General features: G+C 46.6%; 1 protein-coding gene across 2 annotated transcripts; it reads left to right on the top strand.

Moving 5' to 3' along the window:
* Positions 1-827: 827 nt before the first annotated feature.
* CYP1A2 (cytochrome P450 family 1 subfamily A member 2) lies at positions 828-11,441 on the top strand. Of its 2 annotated transcripts, none has more exons than XM_070407533.1 (7): positions 828-856; positions 6,794-7,595; positions 8,102-8,222; positions 8,642-8,731; positions 8,950-9,073; positions 9,905-9,991; positions 11,144-11,441. In XM_070407533.1, the coding sequence occupies exons 1-7, from the start codon at positions 828-830 to the stop codon at positions 11,439-11,441; spliced, it is 1,551 nt and encodes a 516-aa protein (XP_070263634.1). The 2 variants fall into 2 exon arrangements, with proteins under 2 accessions (XP_070263634.1, XP_070263639.1); XM_070407538.1 differs by lacking the exon at positions 828-856 and adding an exon at positions 5,917-5,961 and having other exon boundaries at positions 6,756-7,595.
* The last annotated feature ends 3,674 nt before the right edge of the window (positions 11,442-15,115 follow it).

Here is a 15,115-nt window from a genome sequence, read left to right as displayed (position 1 = left end):
GTTTAAAATGAGCAGGAGTTGGCTGGAGAATACAGGGTAGGGTTTCAAGCAAAGGCATCAACATATGGAGAAGGACAGTGGAGGTGGGCACAAGGAGGACATGGTGACACACAGGGCCAGATAGACGAGCAAGAGCTGTTGATGCTTTCAAGTGCTAAGCAAAGGAGTTTGGTTTTAATTCTGAAATTTATGGGGAACCCGAGGAACTTTTAAAAGGGGAATGGTCAATACATAATACTCCAGAACAGCTGAAATGAAAACAATTGAAAATAATCCAGTGGTGGTGAGAATGAAAAGCAACTGACACCCTCATACACAGCTGCTGGGAATAAAATTGGCTAAACAACTTTGAAAAATTGTTTGGTAGAATCTACTGTTGCCGAGTTAGGCCCTGCCTATGACCCAGCATTTCAATTCCTGAGTTTATATACAGCAGAAATACACACGAAACATGTGCAAGAATGCTCAGAGCAGCCAGGCTCAACACAGCTCAACATGGAAAACAACCCAAATGTCAACCAACCGTTGAATGGATAAACTGTTGTGTATTCATCTTATAACAAAACACCATACAACAACTACAACTACACCCACCATTATCAATGAATCTCATAAAAAAGAATAAGTGACAGAAACCAGATACAGGAGTGCATGCTGCCCACTGGATCATACATTTAAACGGTTGAAATGGGCTCTGGCCGGTGTGGTTTGGTTGGAGTGTTGGTCACTGAAAGGTTTCAGGTTCAATTCCTGGTCAGGGCACATACCTAGGTTGTTGGTCAGGGCGCCTATGGGAGGCAGCTGATTGATGTTTCTCTCTCACATCGATGTTTTTCTCTCTTCCTTCCCCTCTCTCTAAATCAATAAGCATGTCTTTGGGTGAGGATTTTAAAAAATGGTTGAAATGGTTAATTTTGTTTTATATTTTACCATGATTTAAAAAAAGTGAAAAAACGTCTTAGAACTGTGTAACACAAAGAGTACCTTAATGTAAACTAGAGACTTTAGTTAGTAATAATGTGTGAATATTTATTCACCAATTGTAACAAATGCATTACCCTAATACAAGATGTTAATATTAGGGGAAACCATGGTGGGGATGGAGGCATATGGAAGCTCTCTGGAGTTTCCACTTAATTTTCCTATAACTCTAAAACTGCTGTAAAAACAAAATCTATTAATGTTTTAAAATCCATGCCAAAAAAAGTACACACGGCATGATTTCATTTATATAAAGAACAAAACTAGTGTGAGCTCTTAGAAGTTGGGGTCATGGTTACCCTGGAAGGTGCTGGCAATGTTCTGAATCTTGATCTGAGGCTGGTTACATGGCTTTGTTAAAACTGTCAAAATTCATCAAACTGTGCACATATCTGCATTTTTTATACCTTGTAATTTAATAAAAAGTTTTTAGAAAATCTTAAAAATAATGAGATAGTCTCTCACATAGAAATTCAAACGACTCCGTCCTCCAGGGAGGGGAGTAGAACTCCCCACTCCTTAGGTGTGGGCTGTGCATAGTGACTTCCTTCCAAAGAGCACAGAATGGAAAGGGGAGAAAGGAGTCACCTCATTGTGGAGAAGCCTGGTAAACACTACTTCCACCACCTGATCAAGACCAATATCAATCGTCCTAAGTTAGGTTGATAGTATGTACCCTAGACATGATATGATGAAAATGACACTTTACTTCTGTGGTCTTCCTACCAATAACCCATAACCTCAGCCTTACCATGAGAGAAACAACAGACAAATTACAATAGTGGGACATCCCACAAAATACCCAACCAGTACTCCTGAAAACTGTCCAGGTCATCAAAAAAAAGGATTGTCTGAGAAACATCAAAACCTAGGGGCTTGGGGGCGGGGGGGGGAGGAGGAGGGGGGCTAAAGCAACATGATAATTTAATGTAATGTGGTATCTTCTTGGTGGGATCCTGGAACAGAAAAGGTCATTAGGTAAAAACTAAGGAAATATGAATAAACAATGAATTTAGTTCATTAAAATGAGAGAGAGAGGTGAGGGAGAGAAAGTAAATTTTTAAAAGTTTTATTTTTCAATGACCATTGACATATACTATTACATTAGCTTCAGGTGTACAATATAGTGATTAGACATTATATAACTTACCAGGTGATCAACCTAATAAGTCTAGAATCCACCTGATACCATACATCCTATATAATAAAAGGGTAATATGCAAATTGACCCTAACAGCAGAACAACTGGGAATGACTGGTCACTATGACACACACTGACCACCAGGGGGCAGATGCTCAATACAGGAGCTGCTCCCTGGTGGCCAGTGTGCTCCCACAGGGGGAGCTCTGCTCAGCCACAAGCCAGGCTGATGGCTGCCAGCACAGTGGTGGTGGCAGGAGCCTCTCCTGCCTCCTTAGCAGCGCTAAGGATGTCCGACTGCAGCTTAGGCCTGCTCCCTGCTGGCAAGTGGACATCCCCTGAGGGCTCCCAGGCTGCCAGAGGGAGGTCTGACTGCCAGCTTAGGCGCAATCCCCCAGGGAGCAGGCCTAAGCCAGCAGGTAGACATCCCCCGAGGGGCCCCAGGCTGCGAGAGGGCACAGGCCGGGCTGAGGGACCCCCTGAGTGGACAAATTTTTGTGCCCGGGCCACTAGTAGTTATTATAATACTAGAGGCCCAGTGCATGAAATTCGTGCACAGGAGGGTGGGGGTCCCTCAGCCCGGCCTGCAATGACGCCAGCGTCCCACACCAGGCCTCTGGCCAGAGGCCCCTCCCTCCACACAGCCAGGGCGTGGGATGCTGTGCCTCCGGCCCCCCCTCCCTCCATGCAGCTAGGACACAGGACGCTGGACTCCTGTCACTGGGGGCGATCACAAGCCCAGCATCCTGTGCCCTGGCCTCTGGCCAGAAGCCCCTCCCTCCACGCGGCCAGGGGTGTGGGACGCTGCCAGCATCCCCCCTCTCACACCCCCCCCCCCCCCACCGCTGCTATGGGCACTGCCATCTTTGTCATGGATTGATGGTTAATTTGCATATTACACTTTTATTAGATAGGATTACTAGGGGCCCAGTGCATAAATTTGTGCACCTTGAAAGGAATTGTGGGCCACAAGGCTGCATTGGGCACAGGGGCGGGTCTCAGCCCATCCTCTGTGCCCCCACCTGGCCCCTTCCGCTGCAGCCCATGGTCCCCTGTCTGCCAGCAGCTCTGCTCCCACTGCCACCGCTGCTCCCACACACTGATGGTGTGGGCCCCACTCACACTCACTGACAGCACGAAGCAATTGGAGCCGGCACCAGCAGTGGGTGTGAGTGGGGCTGGCGCTGTCAGCGGTGCAAGGTGCGGCTGCTGCCCTGATCACCCCTCAGAAGAAGGGGGAGGTGGAGAATCCCTCAGGGGCAATTGGGGCCAGCAGCAGGTGGGAGCGGTGTCTCCGGCACTGGCAGCAGGTGCGAGTGCTGGGCAGGACCGTGGCACACAGGAGCAAAGAATTTTCAGTAATCACCAGAGGCTCGCCCCAATGACAGCAACCAGTGCCCCACCTGGTCTGGCACCCCGATTCACCTGCTCCACCATCCCACTGTGGCCGACACCTGCCATGTTCTGCGTGTGCCTCCTGGTGGTCAGTGCATGTCATATCGTCCAGTTGTTTGGTTGTTGGGTTGTTCGGCCATTTGGTCTATTTGCATATTAGGGTTTTATATACATACTAGGGGCCCAGTGCACGAATTTGTGCACCTTGAAAGGAACTGTGGGCTGCAAGGCTACAGTAGGCAATGGGCTGGGTCTTGGCCCATCCTCCGTGCCCGCACCTGTTCCTCCTGCCATGGCCCCCGGTCACCTGTCTGTTGGCAGCCCCACTCCTGCTGCTTCCGCTCCCACATGCTGATGGTGCCAGCCCTGCTCACACCCGCTGACAGCGTGAAATGATTGGGGCCGGTGCCAGCAGTGGATGTGAGTGGGGCTGGTGCTGTCAGTGGTGCAAACTGTGCTGACCTCTTGCTTGCCCTCAGCTCATTCCCACAGGGCCTGCCCTATAGTCTGTCACTGCTGGTGACCCCTTCTGCAGTGAAGTCTCATTCATGCAGCTGAAGTCCAGTTCCCTTCGGCATGTCCACCCAGCCCTCAGGAGACTCACATCCTGATAAGCTACCCAGTTCTGGCCATGTAGGCTGCCTTCCGCTACCCTCACCTTCACATGTTGTTCCATGCAGTCTCTATGTTCACATATTTCCCCCAATTCCAGGGATATGTGTCAAGCTGGAGCATAGTGTATCATCCAGAGCACATTCTTCTAAAGCAGTGGTTCTCAACCTTTCTAATGCCGCGACCCTTTAATACAGTTCCTCATGTTGTGGTGACCCCCAACCATAAAATTATTTTCATTGCTACTTCATAACTGTAATTTTGCTACTGTTATGAATCGTAATGTAAATATCTGATATGCTATGTGTGTTTTCCGATGGTCGTGACCCACAAGTTGAGATCCGCTGTTCTAAAGGTTGACGTCCCAACTCTAATGCTCTGTTAATGTAACTTCCTTGTGCCTCCATTACCTCACTTAATATGATAATAGTATTAATTTCTATCCCATAGGATTACTGAGAATATGTTTTGTTAATACAGATTAAGCTCTTAGAACAATGCTGGGCCCATAAGTATCCAGCGCTATAAAGTGTGTGCTAAGTACACATAGGCCACAGTGTCCCTCACCAGCATGCCACCCACTTGGACTCAGGGCTGGGGAGCCCCCTTCCAGCAGGCGTGCCACTCTTAAAGTTTGGGCCTCCTGGGATTCCCTTCACTTGGCTTTGTGAGATGGGGAGGTGCCTCCTTCCTTCACCAGGGGGAGGAGAGAACTGCTATGGGACTCCTTACCAAGCCACAGCCTTTCACCTGAATACAATGAACACCCACATACTTTCACAGATGTTCATGGAGAGCTGGAATTTGTCATGTCTACTCTCTTTCTCCTTTCTATATAGATATACAGGTAGATATACATTTTAAAACAGAATTCTTTAAAACTATGTTTCAGAAATCATGGCATTTTATCTTCAAACACCATAGTATTCATTAATCTACTAAGAAGTTCTAAAATATTCTCCCACATAATCATGATACTATGTTCAGACTGAAGAATATTAATTCCATAATATGTTATCTCCAGTTCTTGTTTGTGTGTCTTAAATTGTCCCAAAAATGTCTTTTGTAGCTTAAAAATATTTTTTAATTCAGGACCCAATCAAGGTTCACATATTGCATGTGGTTATGTCTCTTTAGTCTCTTTGCTTAGAAAAAGGCCCTTGCCTTTTTTTTAATGACATTGACCATTTTGAAGAGTGTAAGACAATTCCACAAGGAACAGCCCACAGCATGGATTTTCTTAATTCAGTTTTACCATCTCTTACTGGGAGGGAGGAGGGTGAGGAGCCTCTCTTTAGAATGCCTCTCTTGTCATCTCTTGGTTTCAGAATAAGGACTTGGGCTGAAATTCAGGGGTGGCTGGAACACTCTTATTCCTTATCTGATTTTGCAGGTTGCTGGAAGGGTACTACAGAACGCCCTTCTGAAGAGGAACAGTGAGCCTTCTGACTGGCCCGGACTCAGTGCCCAACAGGGTCCTTCACTATGGGCACAGTGGAGAAAAGGCTGGACTAGTCCAGAGGCCTCTCACTTCCAGCACCCTGCCTTGTCCTCAAGAGAAATAATCTCCCCCAAACTGGGACCCTGAAAGGAGCTGGACATTCCTCCCCAGAGACACAGCACCTATCCCAAAGAGCTGCCCCTGGGCCTGGGTAGTAGGTGGAGCCAAGAGATCATCGTCTGATCCTTCCAACTTTATTCAGTGACTTTGCTATCAGGTGACCAGGACAGCTGGGTCAATATAGGTGTTTATAAAAGGCACCAACACCTGGAGCCAGAAGCTCTGTACCAGTCCCCACAACCCTACGGATCTCAAGCACATGCCTCTACAGGTACCTTTCTTGGGCTCATACCCAGTCCCTGGGACCCCACCCCCAACCATATATCTTGGGAACAGTGGAAGTGGAGGGATTGGGGGGAACCTCGGTGAGGTATAGGAGGCCTGAGTTCTAGACCTTGCTGCCTAGCTCCAGACCTCAGTTTCTCCATTTTTAAGTAAGCCATCTCTAAGGACCCTTAGTGTGATTGATGTGAAGAGATGGGGAGGTTCCTTCTGGCTGCAGTCCAACCTCAGCCTCCAAGATGGGTGGGGCATCTTAGGAGGAGGTAAACTTCTTGTTCTTGATAAAGACTACTCCGAGAGAGGGGAATTATAAGCCATTTGCATCAATCCTGGGACCTTGGCCCCTCTGTTTTGCTGGATAGGAACACCTCTCTATTTCCTGGGTATGAGGCAGTATCAGCAGGAAGCCAGCACTGGTGGGGCCCCTTTGACACAATGCTCAGCATACACCCTATGCTGGGGACTCGCAGGGGGTGCTTCCCCATTGTGAAGTGGCCACTTGCTTCTACCCCAGCCTCAGAATTGGAAATTGAGGTGACTGGAGAAGGGAAAGCTATGGCTGGGAATTCAGACACTTTCTAGCCTTTAGATTCTGTGATGCACTAAGGGTGAGCTCCTGACATACAGAATCCGTGGTACATGTAACTTAGTCTTTCTGGTGTCTAGCTGAGAGCCACGCACAGAACATGTGCCAGTGTTTATTGACTGAGTGAAGGAAGGAAAGTAGGAAGGAAAGAAGGGCTCGATCTTGATTCTGTCTGGTTCCTCTTTCTTCTCCTGCAGTTGGTACAGATGGCATTGTCCTGGTTCAATTCCCTTTGGGCCATGGAACTTCTCCTGGCTTCCACCACCTTCTGCCTAGTATTCTGGGTGTTCAGGGCCTGGCAGCCTCGGGTCCCCAAAGGCTTGAAGAGTCCTCCAGGGCCCTGGGGCTGGCCCCTGCTTGGACACATGCTGACCTTGGGAAAGAACCCACACCTGGCACTGTCACGACTGAGCCAGCGTTATGGGGACGTGCTAGAGATCCGCATTGGCTGCACACCTGTGCTGGTGCTCAGTGGCCTGGACACCATCCGGCAGGCTCTGGTGCGGCAGGGCAATGATTTCAAGGGCCGGCCTGACCTCTACAGCTTCACCCTGATCACTGATGGCCAGAGCATGGCCTTCAACCCGGACTCTGGACCGGTGTGGGCTGCCCGCCGGCGCCTGGCCCAGAATGCCCTCAACAGCTTCTCCATTGCTTCAGACCCAGCTTCCCCATTTTCCTGCTACCTGGAGGAATATGTGAGCAAGGAGGCTGAGGCACTCATCAGCAAGTTCCAGGAGCTGATGGCAGGGGCTGGCCGCTTTGATCCCTATAATCAGGTGGTGGTGTCAGTGGCCAAAGTCATTGGTGTCATGTGTTTCGGGCAGCACTTCCCCCAGAGCAGTGAGGAGATGCTCAGCCTTGTGAAGAATAGCCATGAGTTTGTGGAGTCTGCTTCCACTGGGAACCCCGTGGACTTCTTCCCTATCCTTAAATACCTGCCCAACCCCACCCTGCAGAGGTTCAAGGCCTTCAACCAGAGGATCGTGCAGTTCCTGCAGATAATGATCCAGAAGCACTATCAGAACTTCGACAAGGTGAGCTCAGCACACAGGTAGTGAGAAAGGACCCTGCAGAGCCTGGGTGTGCCCTCTCTCACCCAGCTCCAAAGTACCCACACAGCTGATGTGTAGCCAAGGCCTAGCAAGGCTCTGGGACACCTGGGATCAGCTATGTGAACTGAAGCTAATTATTCCTTCTCCCACTCTGGTCTCAGGTTCCTCATAACAATAGCCTCCTTCTCAGAGCAGCTCAAAGGGCAGAGAGAGAAAGCTTTTGTTCTGCAGGAACCTGAACCTTGACACTCAGCTCTGGTGTCACTTTGCTTCCCTTACTCACACTAACCTCCTCCTTTGAAATTGGACCCCTAGGGTTATTGGGATGGTCATTGGGGCATGAAATGATACCTTAAGCCCTCCTGCTGTGAGCCTAACCCAATGACTGGAGGTTTGGGGGGAGGGAGGGAGTGCCAGATGGGTTGGGAGCAAGGTCCAGCCTTTGGCCCTGGAAGTGCCGGAGTGCCTCTAAACTTGTGATCCCTCAGGACAGTGTTCAGGATATCACAGGTGCCCTGTTCAAGCACTGCAAGAAGGACTCCAGACCCAGTGGTGGCTTCATCCCTGAGGAGAAGATTGTCAGCCTTATCAACGACATCTTTGGGGCTGGTAAGAGCCAGGCCCCTGCCCCTCCATCCATCAGTGTTTGCTGTTCACCCACAGCACTTCCCAGTACCCAAGTCCATCAAATAATTATTGAACCACATGCCAGATGGTGCAGGACATAGAGATCTGGCCCATGTTCAGAGTTTGAGCCCAGGCTGTGCCACCAACTCCCAGGGGAAACTCAGCTAAGTCCTTCTCCTTCTCTGGATCTCAGTTTCCCCATTTGAACAATAAAGGGCTCTCTGGCCTATGAGTCTCGGCCCCTATAATTCCAGCAACTAATTATGAAACCAGTGACTCAAGGTTGGGGGCAGGAGGTCAGGAGAGGGAGACAGAGGAAGATAATGCTTATTACATACATGGTGGGTGCTTGGTAAATATTGGTTTCTTGTTCCTTCCTCACCTTGCTACTCACTGCCCAGGATTTGACTCGGTCACAACAGCCATCTCCTGGTGCCTTATGTACCTTGTGACAAATCCTGAGATACAGCAGAAGATCCAGGAGGAACTGGGTATGCATAGAGAAGCCTTGGGATCCCAGATCATTTGTTCAATCTATATATAGCTGTTACATGTGCATACAATGTTGTCCACCCTTGTCTAGAAGGTGCTGAGGGAGGTTTAGTGGGTCTCAACATGCAAATAGATATAGAGTGACACCACATTGAGTGGCACTTGGTATAATAGGGGACACAACCCCTAAGCCCTGTCTGTCCTCTGTGGCCTGCAGACACAGTGATTGGCAGGGCACGGTATCCCCGGCTCTCTGACAGAGCCCAGCTGCCTTATATGGAGGCCTTCATCCTGGAGACCTTCCGACACTCCTCCTTTGTCCCCTTCACCATCCCGCACAGGTGAGGCCTGCTTATTCTGCCCTCCCACCTCTCTTCCTAGTTTCTCAGCTCTGGCCCTGGCTCAGACCTCAGCATCTCCTTCCTGACCATGACACAGGTTCCTCACAGGCTCTTGGCCTCTAGTCTACCCCTATTCTGTCCAAACACAATAAAACTACCCAGCTCTCAGGAGAAAATCACACTCCTGACCTCAGCGCTCATTCACCTCTGCTGCGTTCTCTCCCTACAAGTACTCTCAATGTAACCAGTCTGGCCCTTTACAAGCATGATTTAGCCAGCCTCCAATTTTGCTTATGCTGGGCCTTCTGCTTGAAATGCCTTGTAATCTCTTCTCTGGCTACCAGAATCCTATCCTTGCCCAAGGTCAATCCTGACAAAACTTCCTCTCCTCTAGAACCTTTCTTGACTCATCTAGCTGAAACAGCTTCGTTTCTGAAATCTTGTAGGACTTACAGCCATTTGTCCTTGATTGTGTCCTGGGATTTTAACAATGTTAAGGGAGATAGTGAACACTTCCTCTGCCCACATATTGATCTATTTATTCCCAGAGTGAGAGTCCTGACTCCAGCCAGGCTGGGAACTCCCCAGTACTCCAGAGAATGGCCAAGTGCATTAACTGGGCACAAACAGAAGTATAGTACACACTTGTTGAAGTGGAAAAACAGGAGCCAAGGAAGGGGAAGGATAAGTTCCCCTCTTCCCTCCTTCTGACATTTCCTTCCAGTGGTGGGCAGGCTCTTGGGGTGCGGTAGAGGTAGGAGCAAGAAGCACCCAGATATGTACCCCGGTTTTCCGGCTCCTGAGCCTGACAGAGCCCTCTTTCCTCTTCAGCACAACAAGGGACACAACACTGAATGGCTTCTATATCCCCAAGGAACGTTATGTCTTCATAAACCAATGGCATGTCAATCATGATCAGTGAGTACACATCCCCCACTAAAATATGTATGCAGCTCAGCAGTCAGGAAGGCTGTTTGTCCCTCTAGGAAATGGTTATATAATAAAGGAATGGTACCTCAATTGCTGTATAGTTTTCTCTAGGTGACAAAGTTTAGGTCTATGTTTTTCAAACTTCAGTGCAATAAGAATTAACCAGGGCCCTGGATAGGTGTGCTCGCTCAGTGGTTAGGGCATCAGCCTTCACACCAAAGGGCAGCCAGTTTGATTCCTGCTCAAGGGCATGTACCTGGGTTTCAGGGCTGATCCCTGTTCCTGGTCGGGTGCATGCAGGAGGCAACCAATCGATGCGAAACACATCGATGTCTCTCTCTCTCTCTCTCTCTCTCTCTCCTTCTCTCCCTCACTTCCACTCTGTTTAAAAATCAGTGGGAAAAAATATTCTCAGGTGAGGATTAATAAAAAAAGAACTAACCAGGATGTCAGTTACAGATTATGGCATGCCATCCCCCAAGATTCCACTTTGGTAGCTAAGGTGGAATACTGAGGTGATTCTGATGTGAGTGGCTTACGAACCTCTGTATGGAAAAATCACACTTTAGTCTATAGGTAGGGGGACCACATAATTTACCATCCAAACAGGGATACTTCTGAGTGTGGGAGGCTATCAGTAATTACTCCACCTCGGCCAGGTGGCTCAGATGGTTGGAGCATCATCCCATCCACTGAGGTTGTGGGTTGATCCCTGGTCAGGGCACAAACAGGAATTGACAGTGGGTGCATGAATGGGTGGAACAACAAAAGTCAATGTTTTTTCTCTCTTTCTCTCTCCCTTCCTCTCTCTCTCTCCAGAGTTAATTAATTTTTTAAAAAATTACTCCAAAACAATAAGCACAAGTCAGGATATAATATGGGTTCCCCTTTTATATTAATTAGAATGAAGATAATTTAATATTAAAAAGCACTGTTTTCAAGGCTGATCATTTTAGAAAGAGCTATGTAAAAGAAATAAGCATTAAAGTACAGTTTGGTCCCTTTCCCCCACTCTCCTCTTATTGCTATCTATTCTAACACTGGTGGTATCAACAGAAGTCTGTTCAGACATCTCCACCCAGGACTGTCCTCTCAGGGCTTCCCAGTCCAAAGATCCCAGCTCCTCTGGTTCTCTTGCAGGAAGCTGTGGGGGGACCCATCTGAGTTCCGGCCAGAGAGATTCCTCACCGCTGATGGCACTACCATCAACAAGACCTTGAGTGAGAAGGTGATGCTCTTTGGCATGGGCAAGCGCCGGTGCATAGGGGAGGTCCTGGCCAAGTGGGAGGTCTTCCTTTTCCTGGCCATTTTGCTGCAGCGGCTGGAGTTCAGTGTGCTACCGGGAGTGAAAGTGGACCTAACCCCCATCTACGGGTTGACCATGAAGCATGCCCACTGTGAGCATGTCCAGGCAAAGCTACGCTTCTCCATCAAGTGAAGAAGACACCAGCACGCTGAGGCAGAAGGAAGGATGGCAGTCACCCATGGGCCTCAGCCGTTTTTCCTTCCCTTCTCTTTTTTAATAACAGCTTTATTGACATAAAATTCATGCAGGAGAAGAGAATTTCCCCCTTCTTCTCTTCTAGGTTCCTTGGCTGGTCTAAAAATTAAATTGACATAAGACGAATTAAGAGGAGAAAAACAAATTTAATTTTGTACATACAGTAGCTCATAGAAATATGAGACTCAAAGAAGTCACCAATGCAGGCAGCTTTTATACCTTTAAAGCAAATAAAGAGTTATTTGTACAGATTTGACAAAACAAAGGAGTTTGAGTTTGGGGTAGCAAATTAATAAAGAAGTAACAAAGTTTGTTTATAAAGCCTTCTTGGCCTTGAATTCCCTATCTCTGGTAATAAGGATGACTCCTACCCTCCTGATATAGGGAGGATATCTTCACATAGAAGATTCATTTCCTGCTTTCAGGGGGACAAAGGAGGGGCAGAGAGGCCCTTTCTTATTAGCTGTTTCTTAAATATCTTTAACTCAAAATAATCAATATGCCAGAATGGAGTATTTTAGGGTGGCTTATTTTGCTCCCCATCATTCACAGACCATATAATTCACGCCCTAAAATGTACAATCCTTGGCGTTCAGTATGTTTGCAGAGTTGTGCTACCAGCCACAATCAGTTTTAGAACCTTCTCATCACCAGGGGGTGGGGGGCAGGCGGGAACCATACCCATTAACAGTCACTCCCTATTCTCCCTAACCCACCTTCCCTGCCCTATCAACCCCAGAAAATTACTACTTTTCTTTCTGTCTCTATAGATTTGGCTACTCTGGACATTTCATATAGATGAAATTACACAGAAAGTGGTCTTTTGTGACTGGCTTCTTTACTTAGCATGGTTTTAAGTTTCATCCATGTTGTAGCATGTATGGTTTCTTGAGTACTGACACTGGGCTCATGTTTGTTTCCTCAGTCATTGAAGAGTAAATCTTTCCCTACTCTCTCTTATCTTTTTTCCTGTATGATCCAAGTCTTTGAACACTTAAAGGAAACAGGGAGGAAAGGACCCAGTCTTGTGGGCCAAACCCAGATGGGTGAATGGGGATCCCTCATATCCCATCTTCAAAAAATAGAACATCTTACTTCTCACACAGTCCTGATTTGTTCATCCACAGCTAGGGGAGGATAACCTCCCCAGAAATGCTTGGGTTATGTGCAAAAGCCCCAGGTCTCATCAAAGACACTATCAAAATTATGAAAAAATAAGGCACAGGATGGGAGAAAATATTTGCAATTCATATATCTAATAAGAGATTAATATCAAGAATATAATCAGGAACTCCTACAACTCAACAACAACAACAAAAACCCCAAAACCCAATTCAAAAGTGAGCAAAAGACTGAATGAACAGTTCTCTAAAGTAGATATACAAATGGATAAGTACATTAGTTATTAGGGAAATGCAAATCAAAACCACAATGAGATACCATTTCACCTACTGGAATAGGTATTTTTAAAAACTGGATGGTTATATTCAATCTCCAACATTTATAGGGAACTCATACAACTTAACAAAAGGAAGATAAACAATCCAATCAAAAAATGGGCAAAGGACCGAAATAGAAACTTTTCAAAAGAGGACATTCAGAAAGCCAAGAGACATATGAAAACATGTTCAAAGTCACTAATCATCCAAGAGATGCGAATCAAAACAACAATGACGTATCATCTCACACCTGTCAGGATGGCTATCATCAACAAATCCACAAATGACAAGTGCTGGAGAGGATGCGGAGAAAAAGGAACACTCGTGCACTGCTGGTGGGAATGCAGACTGGTGCAGCCACTATGGAAGACAGTATGAAGTTTCCTCAAAAAACAAAAAATGGAACTCCCATTTGACCCAGTGATCCCACTTCTAGGAATATATCCCAAGAAACCAGAAACACCAATCAGAAAGGATATATGCATCCCTATGTTCATAGCAGCACAATTTACCATAGCGAAGATCTGGAAACAGCCTAAGTGCCTATCAGCAGATGAATGGGTTAGAAAACTGTGGTACATCTACACAATGCTGCTGTAAAAAAAGAAGGAACTCCTACCATTTGCAACAGCATGGATGGAACTGGAGAGCATTATGCTAAGTGAAATAAGCCAGTCAATGAAGGAAAAATACCACATGATCTCACTCATTTATGGATAATAAAGACCATTATAAACTGATGAACAAAAATAGATACAGAGGCAGAGCAGCATCGAACAGACTGCCAAACTACAGCGGGAAGGCCGGGGAGGGTTGGGGGGCAGGGTAAGAGATCAACCAAAGGACTTGTATGCATGCATATAAGCATAACCAATGGACACAAGACACTGGGGGGTAGGGAAGGCCGGGGGAATGTCAAGGGGGGAAAAAGGAGAGATATGTAATACTCTTTGTGATACTTTAAGCAATAAAAAAAAAAGAAAAGTTAGAAATGACCCTATAGTTCATGGCCTCCTGCATATAACTCATGGCTTCCCTGTTGTGAGAGTTCCTCAATATCAAATTGGACTCTTCTCAACTACTATTGTCATTCTAGAGCAGGGGTGGGGCATCTTTTTTCTGCCAAGGGCCATTTGGATGTTTATAACATTGTTCACTTATATAATTCACTTACTATAACTTTATGTTGCTATGAAAAAAGCTCCCAGATTTATTGAATTCTGAGTACCACCTGCAGCTGCCTTGGCAGGGCCAGACCAAATGATTTTTCAGGTCTGATACAGCCTGTGGGCCCAATGTTCCCTACCCCTGTTCTAGAGGGTGTAGCTCACCAAAGAATTATCTTCCAATAGAGAATTTCAGTCTTCTCTGCTCTCTTTTCTGTCTGGTCAAATTGATTATCTTTCTATTTGTGGCCCTCCATCTAAAGAATTTCCAGGTCCCTGCTGTCCTTTAACTTCTGCCCTTATCTTCTTAATCAACTCCATCTTACCCACCTGATGATCTACTTAGGTGTTTTTCCCCCCAAACCATTTGGGAGAATTCTGCGTGATTAGAGTAGAGGACAGATTACTAAAGAGCAAGGTGACATCTGAGTGTGTGTGTGTGGGGCAGGAGCAGATGGGAGGGTTAGTTGGGGTTTGTTCCTAAGTGCCACTCTACAGAGTGTTTATTTAATCCTAAAGTCAATGAGTCTCCATTAAACTGGTTAAGCAGAGGAGTGATATGACCAGGTCTTTGAAAAGGCAGAGTCAGGCCAAGAGGAAAGGTTTTGGAAGCTAGGAGAATAACTATTTCATAATAGAAAAAAAACACTGGATGATTATAAATGTAAGCTGTTATATGTAAGCCTCATGTTAACCACAATGAAAAAAATCTAAGATAGATACACACAAAATAATGACAAAGGAACCTAAACATACAACTACAAAAAAATCATCAAATCACAAAGGAAGAGAGCAAGAGAAGAAGAAAGAAACAGAAAACTACAAAACAATTAACAAATTGGTGCCCTGGCCAGTGTGGCTTAGTTGGTTGGAGCATCGTCTCATGCACCAAAAGGTGGCAGGTTCAATTTCTTGTCAGAGCACATACCCAGGTTGGGGGTTTAATCCCTGGTTGGAGCACATACAGGAGGCAACCAATCGATGTTTCTTTCTGACATCGATGTTT

Source organism: Myotis yumanensis, unplaced genomic scaffold, assembly GCF_028538775.1.
Source record: "Myotis yumanensis isolate MYYU_CA2020_CCGP unplaced genomic scaffold, mMyoYum1.0.hap1 SCAF_1, whole genome shotgun sequence".
NCBI lineage: Eukaryota > Metazoa > Chordata > Mammalia > Chiroptera > Vespertilionidae > Myotis > Myotis yumanensis.
The sequence above is the reverse complement of the archived record's forward strand: the minus strand, read 5'-3'. Positions and strand labels throughout refer to the sequence as shown.